Below are 18,049 nucleotides of genomic sequence, written 5' to 3'. Positions count from 1 at the left end.
CGCTGTGCCCAATATAGCTGCCGTTTCATTATTTGTCATATCCTTTTTGTTTGTAGTCCTATTTTCATCTTTTATACCATTTCATATTTTTCATTAAACTTTCTAAACTTTCTTGTTATTCTTCTCCGAAGAAGAAACTGTTTAGTTTTCAACACTCATTCTACATGGTTAAGCCGCCACTGAAACTGTTGGAACCAATTGTCTTGATAAAGCTGTTGCCAATTGTTCATGTAATATTTTAATTATCACATGTACAGTTTGGTGCTTTCTACATTTTTTTCAGTTTACGACTGCACTTCGAACGACGATCTTCAAATTGCTGGTTTTCCTGCAAATTCTTACTATTACGCCATGCAGAATTCCACTCAATGTAATGTTACGGCTTCAGGAACATCGATCTCAATTTCGGGCTGTTCAAAAGTAAGATCCTTTGAGTTTTAAGTCTTATCTGTCGGTTCCCTAACAGAACTTTCTGAAATTCTACTCATTTGTTGACTTCGGCTTGAATTAAAATTAGCCAATAACGAATATAGCAAGGTTGTTCGTATACCAAAATTGTTCAAATTATGCCCTTCGGGTGAAAAGAGGCCCAGTGCTAGGGTTCCCAAATTTAACATAGACATATCTATAGGGGAAAAATCTTCTTGTCTGAAAGTTCAAAGCCTAGGCCTTGGATATTGGGTATGTAGCATTGCTTAGTGGATCACATAAAAGATTGTTCATATGTCCCTGAGGCCCCGCCCTTAGTGTCACTTTTTTATATAAGTTATATAGGAATAAATACTTCAAAAATTATCAAATCATATTTCCGAGAGTGCTTTATCATAATTACCTGATGACCCGAAGTGATTAGGGATCACTTGACTGTGACCTTGACCTACTGACCTACTTTCTTATTTTTAGCTCACCTGTCACGAAGTGACAAGGTGAGCTTTTGTGACCTCTTGATGTCTGTCGTCCGTCGTCAGTCGTGCATCGTCCGTCAACATTTTCTAAAAAAATCTGGAAAACCACTGGGCAGAATTACACTAAACTTCACAGGAATGATCCATGGATACCTCCTTTTCAAAATTATTCAAATAATTGAATTCCATGCAGAACTCTGGTTGCCATGGCAACCAAAAGGAAATTGTTTTAAAAATTCCTCTTGTCCAAAACCACAGTGCCTAGGGCTTTGATATCTGCTGTGTAGCATCATCTAGTGGTCTTCTACCAAAATTATTCAAATTATACCCCTAGGGTCAAATATGGCCCTGCCCTGGGGGTCACATGGTTTATATAGATTTATATAATGAAAACTTTGAAAATCTTGTACAAAACCACATGGCCTAGGGCTTTGATATTTGGTATGTAGCATCATCTAGTGGTTCTCTACCAAGATTGTTTAAATTATCCCCCTAGGGTCAAATATGGCCCCGCCCCGAGGGTCCCAAGTTTTACATAGACTTATATAGGAAAAAAATGTTTAAAAATCTTCTTGTCTGAAACCACAACACTTAGACCTTTGATATTTGGTCTGTAGCATTGTCTTACGGTCCTCAAACAAAATTGTTGAAATTGTACCCCTTGGATGAAAAGAGGCCCTGCCCTGGGGGTCCTAAGTTTCATACAGACTTATATAGCAAAAAAGCTTTAAAAATCTTCTTGTCTGAAACCATACGACCTAGGTTTTTGATATTTGGTAAAATGCATTGTCTAGTGTCCTGTGACAGGAAAGGCCGTACCGGCGACAGTAACCATCAGAACAAATCAACACCCTTTACAATATTTACAAATTTATTTACAAAAGATGATTATTAACAATGAATAGATATGAAAAGAAAAAAAAAACTGATTAGAAGAAAGAAAAAAAAAGAAAGTTCAGTATCTCTAGATACAAAAGTTCTTATAGTCCATTCTAATCTGACGTGACACAGGTCTTAATGTAATTGTGAACTTTAAGTAGCACAAACAAAACAGATTTCTAAATTCAGTCCCTTTAAACCGTGAATACGTTGATTCCGTGTTGGCTCCCTATGGTGGTAGGTGATTGCATCCCTGAGCTGACTTCAGAGGATAACAAAAATCATCGTCTTTGCGGTTTACGGCACAACCATGGGACGAAAGCTCTGCGCTGGGAATATCACATCCAGGCGAGTGAAGACAAGTGAACCTCGGGCATTGTACTTCCGGGTTATGACATCACCAGGAAAAATCGTCTGGCGGAAGAAGTAAAATATATAACATATGGTAAGCACCATAGCAAAACAAATAAGTCAGGGCATAAAACTGCTCCTTTGGGTACACCATACCTCCGTAGGCTCCCATAAATAATACGTGCTACTTATACAAAATATATGTGCTACTAAGTTCAGACGTCACATGATTAAAATACGTCACTTATTACTTCCATTATTACAAAGATTACTTACTTAAAGACTAAAGTAAAGTATGAAAAGATATGAAAAGTATATGATGAAACATTATAGACACGGACATGATAAACTGCAGCCATTATTTACAACTACAAATTAACAAAATTCAATGTACATCAAACGTTATATGAGAGTTGGCATCCATATAATATCTAATGCCATACACTACAACGGACATTAATTAGATGTGCTATAGACTGGCACACAATTACAAATTACAATAATATATTACAAACATGGCACTAGACTTGCCAGATAGATTATACATAACAATACAATGCAGTAATGGCGTTCCATAATAACGAAATGTTTGACATAAGTTTTTGAAACAAAGTACTTTATAAATATCATGTTAAAAATTTTTCAGTCCAAATTTTACATCTTATATAAATGAAACATTTTGATTCCTCTTTCGAAATAATTTACAAAAGTCTGAAAAATTTAATAAATCATCCTGACATACCGAAACTAGCCAAAATCATATGCCGAAAAGTAAATGTTACAGAATTCTGTAGAATGAACAAAAATTTACCAAATAAAAATCGTAATGCAAAAATCATAAAAATCTAACAAATAAATTTCTTACCTCGATCGAGCATAAATTTCTAGCAAAAAATAATTCAGACATAGATTCGTCTATAATGTCGTAAGGTGGTGTGCGCAAGGCATATCTAGTCCAGTCTATTTAAAGGATAATGTCCCCCAAATACTAAATTTCATGGGATTCACGGCTAAGCCGTGAGCTATGACTATTGTCATTTTCACGGGATTCACGATATAGCCGGGAAATCTAACTAATTTGGCGCGAATTGAAATTGACAATTTGAGGCCCATTATAGTGGTTTTGGGGATAAAAACATAAATTACTGAAGTTTATAAAATATCAACTTTCTTATTACTGAACAGAATTTAATGGAATTTACATGGAAATTTAAGTTATGAAATACAGAAAAACATGAGAGGTATTTCATGCGTGAAATCTGACATTTACCTCAATAACTCAAAAATTTACAAAAAGATGATGCAATACCTGCATTTACAATACATATAAAATAAGGCCCGTATGTCAATTTGTGACATGTCCTCTACCAAAATTATTCAAATTGTGCCCCTGGGGTTAGAAAAGGCCCCGCCCTGGGGTCACTTAATTATTATGTGAGTTATAAAGGAAAAATACTTAAAAAATCATCTGATCCTATTTCCAAGCCTGTTTAATTATAATTACCTGATGACCCCAAGTAATATGATGTCACTTGACTGTGACCTTGACCTACTGACCTACTTTCTTGTTTCTTAAGATACAGCCGTGAAATTGTGATGACTTACACAGTTTTGCATACAAATCGTAAAACTGAATTTCATTGACCATGAATGTGACCTACTTGTTTCTAAGATGTGGGGGCGCCTAAGGAGCTATTTGAACTACCTTTGAGACGGATAAAGAGCAAGTTTCAGTCAGTTAAAACTGCAACATGACGGAGCATCCACCTATACTAATAGTACATCCTGGGGGGGGGGGGGGGGGGCTATTAAAACCTTTTCAGTGATTGCCATACTAGCACTTTCGGTTAGCTGATTTTCTTCGATATACATGAGAAATGCTGGAAACTCAAACTGGAAAGTCGTATTAACCCCTTGTACGTTAAGTTCAGTCGTTCTTAATTAAAAGTGAATTTTCTTGGTTGCATTTGCAAAGACTTGTTCTATTTTACCACGTCAGCTGTTCTATCAGATTTACTATTTTCAAAAAATACATGTAATAGTGCGGTCGTATCTAGAAATCTTGTCTTATGAGACATTTGCAGACACGCCATCTCTAAAACAAGATGCATACCTTTAGAACAATTAACTTCCTGTACTGTCACAGGGTGAGAATGTGCAGTCCGTCCAGGACTGGAACCCGGGACTTCGCTTAGAGGGCGGGTGCTTTACCGACTGAGCTAACCGGCTGCCAGACACATTCTTACCCCTACGCGACTAAGTCTGTACCGTGACATGTTATTGAGGATAACCATCCAGTTGAGCAGGTCAATATTTAACACAATAAACCGACATGGGTGAACAAATTAGTTTGCGTGATAACGTCTCAATTTATAAAGTGAAATGAAGGTATCATGCAATCCAATTGGTTCATCTATATCGTGTAATGTTTTTTATTGATCTGCTGAACAGACAGGTCGTCCTCAATGATATGCTAAGCTCGTGAAGTAAGGTACACTCATTCTTTATAAATACTAAATGTTCCTTAAATAAGTGCCAATTTAATAAACAAGTGCCACGAATTAAAGTGCAAGGATTTTACTTCTTCTTTACAGAAGTTTGACTGTGACCCGGGTGTAAAGGTTATTCACATTGTAATCTTTTTACTAAGCAAACTGCCCCCGTTGCCCTGTAATATCACACATCGTTGAATATGGCTGTTTACCTTTAACGGTAAGGTCACCGACTACGACAAAAAACTACAGTCAACATCGTACTTGCGACTATCTCTATTAAGCGATTTTTGTATTAAACGACCGGTCAAAATCCCTCCCGAACGTTTTCAGTAAATAAATGTATTCCATTAAACGACTTTTTATTAAACGACCATCGACCACTTTAAAGGAGTCCCGACAGGAAAAATATTTAACCAAAGTATCTATTAAGCAACCTGGTACCAAATTCCTGCAGGGTATTTCATTTCTTCACCTGTGTAATTAGCGAGTACATTTTGCACCTGCCTGGATGCAATTAACCTTTGTAACAGTCGAACTGACGAACAATAAAGTTATAATTTTCAGTTTGTGAAATTTATATACATGTATGTATGCTCATGATATATACAGTTATATTAACAGTTAAAAATATCTTTTCTCTTCACCTGACTGAAATTCATTAAGAGACCACTCCATTAAAAGACCACTTTTTAGCAGTCCCTCGGGCGGTCTCTTAATACAGTGTCGACTGTATACATTTATTAATTCATTATAAATATGTAGTCAAAACAAGAAATTACGTATGTAACAATGCACAATGCGACAAAACAACTGACAGCTGTATAGCGTAGCAAACGTCAGATAGATTTTCTATGTGCCGGACATTTGTTGTTGGCATCAAAAGACGCTTGACAGACGATGGCAAAGCTCAAAGGTCAAGGTAAAGACAAAGCTCCATCCAAATGGAGTAACTGAAATAGATTAGATAACATACAGTTAATAATATATACTGTTCATCATTGAGAACAATCATTTTAATTCAATGAAGAATTGAGAATTGTCACTTTATTTGCATGCCTTAGAATTTGGAATAGGACTGTAGGAAAGTGCACGTTTAAAGATTTTATAATAGAAATGTAAAGCTGAAAACTGCTTTATTAGTTTGTATTGGCGATGACTGATACCCGTGCTTTATAACTGAATAAGAACTGTCACTGTTAGTGACAAATGACCCCGAAGCGTCTGGGTCTTGCGCATGACACATCCACTCATTATGGGGAACATTTGTGAGAAGTAACTTTAAAATCCCTTGAAGAATGGTTGACTAGTGGTCTGGATCTTACGCCTGACATGTCGTCTCATTATTTGTGCCAAGTAATTCTAAAATCCCTTGATCAATGGCAGAGTTATGGACCGGATACGAAACAGACATTTATGCAAAGTTATTTAAAAATCACTTTATGGATGGCTGTTACATCCCGTACACACTGACCAGACATGGAGTAATGCAAAAATGTAATTGTAATGCATTGCAATGCAATACAATTTTGTAAGAAATTCAATGTAATGTGTAATGCAGTCTTTTTTGCATTACATGTAATTGTAATTTAATGCATTACAGTTTCAAAAATATGTGTACTGCAAGTGCATTACAATGCATTACATTACATTAGTAACAAGAGGGTCATGATGACCCTGGATCCCTCACCTGAGTAATTTGAACTACATGTTTCAAATGTCAAACTGATGATAAAATATTAAGAAAGCCAGTAGGTCACATATTTAGTTTTACGATTTGTATGCAAAACTGTATGTCATCAAAATTTCAAGGCTGTGTCTTAAAAAACAAGAAATTAGGTCAGTAGGTCAAGGTCAAGGTCACATCAAGTGACATCATATTACTGCGGGTCATCAGGTAATTATAACTAAACAGTCTTGGAAATAGGATCAGATCATTTTTAAGTATTTTTTCCTATATAACTCACATAATAACTAGAGATGCTTTTGACAAAAGCGCATGTCTCCCACAACTGCCCCTATGAAAAATGTTAGTTTCTCTAGATGTTTAAGACGAGTGGATCCAATTAGATGGTCTGGATGAGTGGATCCAATCAGTAATTGAAGGGCCATAAATCAAAAGTGCCTGGGCGGATTTGGCTAGTTATCGAACTTGGGTAAGGTCTTATGGCCAAACACATTTTTTTCAAGTTTGGTGAAGATCGGACGAGAAATGTTCGACTCAGAGAGCGGACAAGAGTAAACAGACGGATTTTTTCGGTAATTCAAGGGCCGTAACTCTAAAATGCCTGGACCGATTTGGCTAGTTATCGAACTTGGCTGAGGTCTCATGGTCAAACACATTTTGTTCAAGTTTGGTGAAGATCGGATGAGAAATGTTCGACTTAGAGTGCGGACAAGAGTAAAAAGGCCGATTTTTCGATAATTCAAGGGCCGTAACTCCAAAGTGTCTAGACCGATTTGGCTAGTTATCGAACTTGGCCGAGGTCTCATGGTCAAGCACATTTTGTTCAAGTTTGGTGAAGATCGGATGAGAAATGTTTGATTAAGAGTGCGGACATGAGTAAAAAGGTCAATTTTTTGATAATTCAAGGGCCGTAACTCCAAAATGCCTAGACCGATTTTGCTAGTTATCGAACTTGGCCGAGGTCTCATGGTGGAACACATTTTATTTAAGTTTGGTGAAGATTGGATGAGAAATATTCGAATTAGAGTGCGGACAAGAGTAAAAAGACCGATCTTTGGTAATTCAAGGGTCATAACTCCAAGACGCCTGGACCGATTTGGCTAGTTATCGAACTTGGCCGAGGTCTTATAGTAAAACACATTTTGTTCAAGTTTGGTGAAAATCGGATGAGAAATGTTCGACTTAGAGTGCGGACAAGCTTTGTGACAGACACACAGACAGACACACACACACACACACACACACAGAGACTGGAGTAAATCAATATGTCTCCCACACCACTGTGTGGTGGGAGACATAATTAAGTGACCCCAGGGCGGTGGCTCTTTTAACCCAAGGTGCATAATTTGAACAATTTTGGTAGATGACTACTAGACAATTCATCATACCAAATACCAAAATCCTAGGTCCTATGGTTTCAGACAAGAAATTTTTTAAAGCTTTTTCCTATATAAGTCTATATAAAACTTGGCACCCCAAGGGCAGGGCCTCTTTTCACCCCAGGGGTACAATTTGAACAATTTTGGTTGAGGACCATAAGACAATGCTACAAACCAAATATCAAAGATCTAAGTGTTGTGGTTTCAGACAAGAAGATTTTAAAACTTTATTTCCTATATAAGTCTATGTAAAATTTGGGACCCCTGGGGCGGGGCCATATTTGACCCTAGGAGGATAATTTGAACAATCTTGGTAGAGGACCACTGGATAATGCTACGTACCAAATAACAAAGCCCTAGGCCATGTGATTTTGTACAAGAAGATTTTTAAAGTTTACCCTATATAAGTCTATATAAACCATGTGACCCCCGGGGCGAGGTCATATTTGACCCTAGGGAGATAATTTAAACAATCTTGGTAGAGGACCACTAGATGATGCTACATACCAAATATCAAAGCCCTAGGCCATGTGATTTTGTACAAGAAGATTTTCAAAGTTTTCCCTATATAAGTCTATATAAACAATGTGACCACCGTGGCGGGGCCATATTTGACCCTAGGGAGATAATTTGAACAATTTTAGTAGAGGATCACTAGATGATGCTACACACCAGATATCAAAGCCCTAGGCCCTGTGGTTATGGACAAGAAGATTTTTAAAAATTTTCCTTTCGGTTGCCATGGCAACCAGAGTTCTGCATGGAATTAAATTCTTTGAACAATTTTGAAAGGGGGCTACCCAAGGATCATTCCTTTGAAGTTTGGTGTAATTCTGCCCAGTAGTTTTCAAGAAGAAGATTTTTTAGGAAATGTTGACGGACAGACGACTGACGACGCACGATGGACGCCGGATATTGAGCGGTTACAAAAAATAGTTAGAAAAAAATGTATGTGTAAAAAAAATGAACTGGTGTTGGTTGTATATAGAAATGTATCAAATTAACAATAATAAACATAAAGCAAATTAATACCAGGAAATATTGCATTTTTAACAAAGCTTTATATGAAAAAGAAATCATCATCATTATAAGAAAATATCTTATTTGCCTATTCAGTTAAGCTGAGTAAAATTTTACCATACCCAATTAACTGCTTATAACTGTAAAAGTGACAAATCACAGTTATCAAAAGCTATCAATTAAGTCTTTATCTTAATACATCTATTGTGCACTGTAAGAACATCATTTAACCACGTGGGATGGGGTTCTGAGGTGTTTTGCCAGGGGGTTATGCTTCTGTTGATGGAAGGGCATAGCAAAAACAGTTTCTGGGCGCTTTCATCGATAGTCGCTGGACTATGTGGTGGGATGTCATTGGGGGTTGCTTGACGCTGCAACGTATCAAGATACTCTGCCAGTGCTATTATTGTATAGTTAAAATGTGATATGATATTTGTATAGTCTCTTATAATTCATCTATACGAACGGCCATTTACATGTAGTTTTACTGATTTTATATGTATATTTATGTAAATGTAAATGGAAGAGACTCAAATAAACTAATAAAATACTTAACCACTGACCATAGAGCTTTGTATGCAAATGCTTGCTGGGTGGTGTTAACAATTCAGTGATAATTGATCATGTCCATCAGGCGAAAACTACCTGTTTATTATTGTGTTCAAATAGAGCCAAAACTTCAGTTTGCAAATTGTATACCGTTGATTTTTGATATATCATTAGATGCAATAGCTTGTATGAAACTATAATGTATACTGCTTTGTATTGTACATAAATATGTGTCATGGTGATTAGTTCATCAGAACTGAGAAAAATGTAATTGTAATTTAATGCATTACAATGTCCAAAGTAATTGTAATGTAATAAATTACAAATGTGAAATCCGTGTATTGTAATTGTAATTTAATGCACTGTTTTGGCAATATATTTGTAATTTAATGCATTACAATCTCAAGTAATTCACCCCATGTCTGACACTGACGCATACACACACGTATAGTGCGATTTTAATATGCCCAACTTCGGGGGCATAAAAATAACCGTTATTGGTTTAAAGACCTGCACCAGTCCTACCTTTTAACCTTAAATTGTCACTGAAAAAGCATGAAAATCCTGACTATGAACAGTGACGCCTGTCAAAATAGAGTCTATTTTATATAAATTTCTATATAAAATACCTGTGGTTTTGCGTACTTAATTGTGGCGCGTGGCCGTTAACTGTTACCTATTGTAATCATGGGTTGCATGCACACAATAGAATTTGAATAGAGGCGGAGCAGGGCTTTAACCATTTTCTTAAGAGTTTTTCATATACATTTTGGACAGATTACTGGAAACAACTATAAAGATGAATATGATGCCTTATGTTTCTTTTTTATTTACTTTTAAGTTTTGGTAAATGGCTTATAGACAGCCGTTGTTTGTGGGGTGGCGAGGCGTGTAAGGTTGTGGCTTTTGTTAAAAGCTGTAGCCTACCCATTTACACTATATAAAGTAACTTATTACGTGACCCCTTAAATAAATCGATCCATAGTTTTGAGCTATATGTCTGGTCTATATTCTACACATGTTGACTGGCCTTTTAAGTAAACAGGTGATAAATATCGAACTGTCAAAACTTGAAAATTTAGTTACTGAATGGCGCGCAGGCTAATAGTCAAAATTATTTCGGATAATACATCGGATTTTCAGACCTCTGGCAATAGCTTCGAATATTGACCAGCAAGCAACTAAGTAAATGTATAATATATGTAATCTATCATTCCTGTAAATTTATGTAATAATTGCAGTAAATCACAAAGTATTAATAAACCACAACCGAAGATGTTTTAACTGCTTTATATGCAGTTGGACCTCTTGCTCTCCCGTCTCGTAATGTGAAATATAGTTGGAATAGTTTGTAAATACTCAAAATTGTTGTAGATGAGAATCTTTTAGTTACCTGTAATGGCGCTGTTTTCGCTCGGATCAAAAACTGTCAATACGTTGTGAACCTTCCTTGGGTAAAAGCCTACAGTCACTGATTCCGGAGCGGATCTTTTGAATATGTCGCCTACTTCTCTCTTTCTGGAACCTGCACATGAGGTCTGCAAGAAAATGTTTAGTTTTTACAATTTTATATCTTTGTAATGCTTAACGTCATATTTCAGCTTTAACGTGTGCCGCGTAAGCATTTCGGACATCGGCAGAAGAAAAGGAGAATTTCTAGAAGACAGGTAGCTTTAATAAGAATTTGATCCAAGACGATCGTGCCTACACCTCTTCTACTTCGTTATTAATTAATTACCGTCCGCATTTCGTTACACCGTGGTAAGATGGTTGATTTTTACGTTCCAAAATGTTGAAAGGTGACATTGACGTAATTTGAAACATCCACGTAGTGTTTTCGGATGCTAGCCTGTCTAGTATGATTTCAGTAACAATGACTGTACGATATTTCAATAAAACAAAAGACTCCTTTCGGCAAGGATGAAAGAAACTAATGTTCTAAATAAATAAACGTTACGATTAAACAAAATGTCTGGAAATTTTGAAAAATTATTGTACGAGTTTGTAATCGGCATCAATTTTATTTGAAAATGCGCGCTGTGGTTTATTTATGACAATTGCAACACGAGCTCCGCGTGCAGAGTTGACAAAAAATGACATGCTTCAAGAATCACACAAGATACCAACATATCTAACAATATAACATTGTATTTGAATACACACCTGTTTAAAGTCTTCTAGTGTATGTCCCCATATGGGAAAAATATTTACTATGTCTTTAACAATCCCTCTTTCTGCAACATATGTATTTTTATAAAAAATAACAAGACATTTAATAGTTCGTAAATTCATGCATCGTGAAAAAAATCTGTATTCTTACGTCGCACGAGCTCGAGACACTTCGACAGACCTTCAGATCACATGTCAAGAAAACTTGGGCGTTATTGTAGAACTTAAAAGCTTTAATTGTTGCAGACGCTGTTCCATCACCGTTGTCTGTAAAATTGCTGGTAAGTTCACTGCTTACATGGCATCTGTAAAACAAAATAACTTTTAATGTTTTTATACGCTATTTTATTTTTAAAAAAAAGTTGAACAATAAGTGACTATAGAATCAAATTTAGCTTCGATTTCTTAAACAAGATGGCCAAGATGGCCGTAGGTCGCTCACCTGAGAAACACACCATAACAGTGTAAACATATTTGACCTAGTAATTTCATGGAAATAAATATTCTGACAAATTATTATTAAAATTGGAGCAAAAACCTTGAGTATAAACAAGAATTTTCTTTGATTTGACCTAGAGACATAGTTTTTACCCATATTCGAACTTGACCAAGGCTATCATTCTTACCAAATTTCATGAAGATCAATTGAAAAATACAGCGTCTATCGCATACACAAGGTTTTTCTTTGATTTGACCTAGTGACCTAGTTTTTAATCCAAGACTACCCATATTCGAACTTGGCCTAGATTTCATCAAGGCAAACAATCTGACCAAATTTTATGAAAATCCAGTTTAAAATGCAGCCCCTATTGTATACAAAAGTTTTTCCTTGATTTGACCTAGTGACTTAGGTTTTGAACCCAGATGACCCATATTCGAACTTTACCTAGACTTCATCAATGCTATCATTCTGACAAAATTTCATGAAGATCAGTCGAAAGATACAGCCTCTATCGCATACACAAGGTGTTTCTTTGATTTAACCTAGTGACCTACTTTTTGACCCTAGATGACCCATACTCCAATTCTGTCTAGATTTTATCAAGGCAATCATTCTGACTTAATTTCAAGATGATCAATTGAAAAATACAGCCTCTATCTCATACACAAGGTTTTTTTTTATTTGACCTAGTGACCTCAGATGACCCGTTTTCAAACTCGGCCTAGATTTCATCAAGTTTATCATTCTGACTTAATTTCATGAATATCAATTGAAAAATAAGTCTCTATCGCATACACAAGGTTTTCGTTTGATTTGACCTAGTGACCTACTTTTTGACCTCAGATTACCCATATTCGAACTTGACCTCAATTTTATCAAGGCATTCATTCTGACCAAAATTCATGAAGATTAATTGAAAAATACAGTCTCTATCACATACATAGGGTTTTATTTGACCTAGTGACCTAGTTTTTGACCCACGATGACCCATTTTCAAACTCGGCCTAGATTTCATCAAGGTAATCATTCTGACCAAAATTCATGAGACTTATTGAAAAATACAGCCTCTATTGCATACGCAAGCTAAATGTTTACAGACGACAGACAGACGACAGACGACAGACAGACGCTGGACATCGAGCGATCACAAAAACTCACCTGAGCTAAAAAGTTAAAGCATTTTTCGCTTAACAACCGGTAAAGAAGCGTGCATGCCATGCACCACAAAATAAAATCTATTAAATTAATAATGCTTTCCGGAAGGAAATGGATTTTAATGAAACTGATCACGTTATTTTGCCTCTTTTTACTATTATCTGGTCAAATAAAATGTAAACGTTACGTATACTTATTGTCCATCATTTTAGCAACGTTGCGAATTTTATCAATTAATATTCTATACGGCTTTTTTATCCTTCCTAATGCTCAAATCACTGAACATCTCTTCAAATAATAAATGGTATTGCCCAAATTGAATGATGGACCAGTCCATTTTGGAAATTTAGCAGATAAAGGCTAAGCAAATGAAAAGAAAAAATGAGAACATTTACCCTCCGCTGGATATGAGGTCGACTTTTTCCGCCATGACATAGCTGGTTCCAGGACTGGCTGTGCATTCGGTAACTTCTAGCGAGTACTCCACTGTAATACAAATGATATTGCCACAAATCAGGTTGGAACTAGATGTATGTCCATAGGACATTAATGTCCCCATCTTTCACTGTACATGGCTTGAACTATATTTTAAAATATATGCAACTTTAATTGTAAGGCTCTTGTAAAGTATTTGAAACCTGCCTTCGAGTGAATGTTTGTTTTATTTTTTTACGCCATCAGTCTTGGTTTATCATAATATATATATAGCTGTTCCCTAAGAAGTAGGAAAAACTTTCAAGACAAATTATGTTCAATTATAATACAACAATAATTTGTTTCTTTCATTGTAGAAGAGAAATCGGGGTTTTAAGAATGGACGGTATTACTAACCCTTAGCCTGCTGGTGGCAAGTGATTCTGCCTTTGCGACAAGTGCAGACCAAGATCAGCAGTATGAACATGGTCTGCACTGTTCGCTATTCAGTCAGTATCTTTTTGGTAAGCACCCGTTTTAACAATTAATGGTACTGTCCAAATTGAAAGATGGACAAGTTCATTATAGAAATTTAGCAGGGTAAGGGTTAATAAACCAAGAAAGAAGACTGTACCTGGGAAAGTGATTGTCCACGTAATTTGATCCCCGACATTTACACTGTAACTGCTGAGAGCTGACGTTACGTTGTAGGATGCGTCAACAGATTGCGTCTCGTCAATGGTCAAGCTATTGACAAAATTTTGATAAATTAGGTTTTGAATATTCAATTTTATTTTTGAATTTGAATAACGTAACAGATATAATGGCCCTATAATGTATGATTAAAACAAAATGACCGCTTATCTATCAGTGCTGAATTGATCTTTTCTACACGTTTTTGCTAGAACAGCGCAGCTGTTTATAAGGCGAAAAAAAACATGCATTAGTCCTACAATACATGATATCGTATATTGTATAATAGGGTGTTGTAAATCAGTATTTACAATTTTCTCTGGTTGTTTATTTCAAAATTCAACTGGCGTACAATGAGCAATTTCTTAATTTCAAAAGCATATATGCAGCATCTTTAAATTTCTAATTTGAAACATTAAAACGTATAAACGGAATGTGTGTATGACTAACTAAATGAGGTTCCGTTAATTATGTTTTGTTGGTAGTTTTGGCCAGGATACCGTCCCGTAATATACTTGCATAATTGATAAACAGTGAATTTTTCACCTCGCGTTAGACTGGCGTTTTCACTAGCTTGAAATATCATTTATATTCAAGGACTTGAAATAAGGAATTTTCTTACTTTGCTGAAAATATTTCACTAACGTTGTGTGTGTTTCCTGCGACTGGGATCTCATTGCACGTAACTTTTACTGCATTCACGCTCTTTCCTCCATGCAACGAATTTGCCTCCATGTCCGAATACGAACCGTACGTGAGTAAAATTTCTGAATCCTGTATAAATGAAAATAGATGTGGATGAATCTCGTAAGACTGATAAACCAGAAGTGACGTCATGACGTCATATAGCAAAAAACAATCAACAACAAAAACATAGAATAAAGCCTGAATACTGCATACGGAAATGAAAATCCCTGTCAGTGAGAGTCATGGTCATGAACGGGAAATGCACTAACCCATTTCAATCGCGTATTTCTCACCTAAAACTTACATTTCGGTAAACGGGTACTTTGTATATTGAACAACTGGTAATTTATCTTCCATCGTGCACCAGTCCCATTGTGTCAATATGTCAGTCCGCATATTTAAAGCTTTCGTCAACGTTACAGAAAAAACAAAAGCTGTCACTAATGGTGACAAATGCCCCCGCAGCACCTTGACCTTTGATCTGGTGACTCCAAAGTCAGTAAGGGTGGTGTACTCAATAAGTACTATCAGCATGTGAAGTTTGAATATCCTGGGTGAAGTGGCTCGCGAGTAAAGTGCCTTCATGCAAAAAGTTAACGTTGGCCCCTGTGACCTTGACCTTTGTCCTGGTGACCCCAAAGTCAGTAAGACTGGTGTACTCATAAAGTACTATCAGCATGAAAAGTTTGAAGGTCCTGGGTGGAGTGGTTCGCGAGTAAAATGGCTTCATGCAAAAAGTTAACATTGGCCTCTGTGACCTTGACCTTCAGTCAGTAGGAGTAGTGTACTGAGTAAGTTCTATCAGCATATGAAGTTTGAAGGTCCTGGGTGCAACGGTTCGCGAGTTAAGTGCCTTCATGCAAAAAGTTAACGTTGGCCCCTGTGACCTTGACCTTTGATCTGGTGATACTAAAGTCCGAGGGATGGTGTACTTAATAAGTACTATCAGTATGTGAAGTTTGAAGGTCCTGGGTGCAGTGGTTCGCGAGTAAAGTGCCTTCATGCAGAAAGATAACGTTGGCTCCTGTGACCTTGACCTTCGACCTGGTGACCCCAAAGTCAATAGGGGTGTTGTACTCAATAAGTACTATCAGCATGTGAAGTTTGAAGGTCCTGTGTGCGTGGTGTACTCAATAAGTACTATCAGCATGTGAAGTTTAAAGGTCCTGGGTGCAGTGGTTCGCGAGTAAAGTGCCTTCATGCAAAAAATTAACGTTGTGAGGAACGAACTAACTAACGAACGAAAGAACGAACAAACAAACAAACGAACGAACGGACGGACAGTTGAAAACTAATATGCCTCCCTTCGGGGGCATAAAAACTTCCCAAATGTAGTTCCGGAAGATAAATTACCACTAGTACACATCTACCGAAATGCGCATTTTAGACTGAAATGAGTAAGTACATTTTAACGTTCATGGCCATGGTAAATATACCCAAGAGTAGGGTATTAGTTGTAACAGTTTTAAAAAATACTCGAAAGGCTATAAAATGCACATCTGGTTGGTTTTCTGCAAAACAATTCTGAAAATGTAATTTGTTTTCACATTGAGGGCTTTACAATACATCAAACCTGATGATTTATACCAAGAAGGCATTGTAAAAAGTAGTTTGTCAAATTTTGAAGGTCCAAAGATAATTGTTCGTACTTTTTTTTTTTTGGCAATTTAAGCTAACATTCTAATAAAGACTACCTTTTCTTCCAAATGTATACCGTGATAATTGCGATGCACTGGATCTAGGAATTTATTCTGAACAAAATCTGTAACTTTCTACATGTAAAATTGAGCAGTATTCATTCAACAATGGAATTAAGACATTTTACTTCTTAATGTTTCTAATTCTTGTCAAATCTGCTTAAGTATCGAAATAAATTATGTTAGCAACTTATAAAGTTTAAGATTCAATTTCAAAACATAATAGGAAACTTTTGCATATTTTGGTAGTCACGTTTGTATTATTAAACGAACAACCTTGCTATATTCGTTATTGGCTAATTTTAATGCAAGCCGAAGTCAACAAATGAGTAGAATTTCAGAAAGTTCTGTTAGGGAACCGACAGATAAGACTTAAAACTCGAAGGATCTTACTTTTGAACAGCCCGAAATTGAGATCGATGTTCCTGAAGCAGTAACATTACATTGAGTGGAATTCTGCATGGCGTAAAAGTAAGAATTTGCAGGAAAACCAGAAATTTGAACATCGTCGTTTGAAGTGCAGTCGTAAGCTGAAAAAAAAATTTTAAAGCACCAAACTGTACATGTGATAATTAAAATATTAAATGCACAATTGGCAACAGCTTTATCAAGACAGTTGGTTCCAACAGTTTCAGTGGCGGCTTAAGCATGTAGAATGAGTGTTGAAAACTAAACAGTTTCTTCTTCGGAGAAGAATAACAAGAAATTTTAGAAAGTTTAATGAAAAAATATGAAATGGTAAAAAAGATGAAAATAGGACTACAAACAAAAATGTGACAATAATGAAACGGCAGCTATATTGGGCACAGTGACGTCATCATTCTTTCCTTATGTAGGCATTACCGAATATGGTACATTTGTATTTATGGCAAAATTATGTTGAATACAATTAATGACGGAGCTTAAATTCAAGTTTTACACTTTTACACAGAACTAAGGTTCACATTATATTATGCCCTTCAAAAATGTTCACCTATTTATCATATTTGGTAATGCCCATATAACAAACGAATGTCACTGCTCAAAATGGCTGCCGTTTCATTGCATATCTGTATACAAATGGCTACAACTTCTTTGATTCTTGTCTGCTTTTGATACATTTTCGTCAGTGTTAATGTTTCACGTAGTTCCATTTAATAAGAAATGTGTATACATGTCGCATTACTCTTAAAGAGTGATGATTTCGTGCCCTTTCCGACATTGGTTTCTGTATGTAAGCTGGTATCTCAGTAAGCACAGGAGGGAATGAATGGAAACTTCATTTGTTTTATGTGATTACCCGATATTCAAATCACTGTTTTCTTTCTCAAAATATGTCATGCCCTCAAAATGTCATGCCCCATTTCTCGATTTAGAAATGTTTGGTCAGTGGCAAGACTATTGAAAAGCCAATGGTTTCTGTCCTCTATTGGTGTAGATCATTTATGCCAATGTGTGGGGTTCAACATTTTTAGGCTATGCGTCATGTATATAGTCTTGTTTGTTTCGGGTTTTTCTTTAGACTGTCTGCGTAAACGGAAAATTCAGTAT

General features: G+C 36.2%; 1 protein-coding gene across 1 annotated transcript; it reads right to left on the bottom strand.

Annotated features, from left to right (window-relative positions):
- Positions 1 to 5,260: 5,260 nt before the first annotated feature.
- On the bottom strand, positions 5,261 to 17,049 carry LOC128552047 (deleted in malignant brain tumors 1 protein-like). The gene is made up of 7 exons (XM_053533047.1): positions 16,913 to 17,049; positions 14,758 to 14,909; positions 14,077 to 14,189; positions 13,424 to 13,514; positions 11,583 to 11,736; positions 10,656 to 10,800; positions 5,261 to 5,580 (listed from the first exon to the last, which is right to left on the bottom strand). Exons 1-7 carry the CDS (start codon positions 16,979 to 16,981, stop codon positions 5,507 to 5,509), a joined length of 798 nt encoding a protein of 265 aa, XP_053389022.1. The 5' UTR covers positions 16,982 to 17,049; the 3' UTR covers positions 5,261 to 5,506.
- Positions 17,050 to 18,049: the final 1,000 nt, after the last annotated feature.

The sequence above is a fragment of the Mercenaria mercenaria genome, chromosome 2 (assembly GCF_021730395.1).
Source record: "Mercenaria mercenaria strain notata chromosome 2, MADL_Memer_1, whole genome shotgun sequence".
NCBI lineage: Eukaryota > Metazoa > Mollusca > Bivalvia > Venerida > Veneridae > Mercenaria > Mercenaria mercenaria.
Note: the sequence above shows the minus strand (reverse complement) of the source record. Positions and strands in the feature narration are given on the sequence as shown.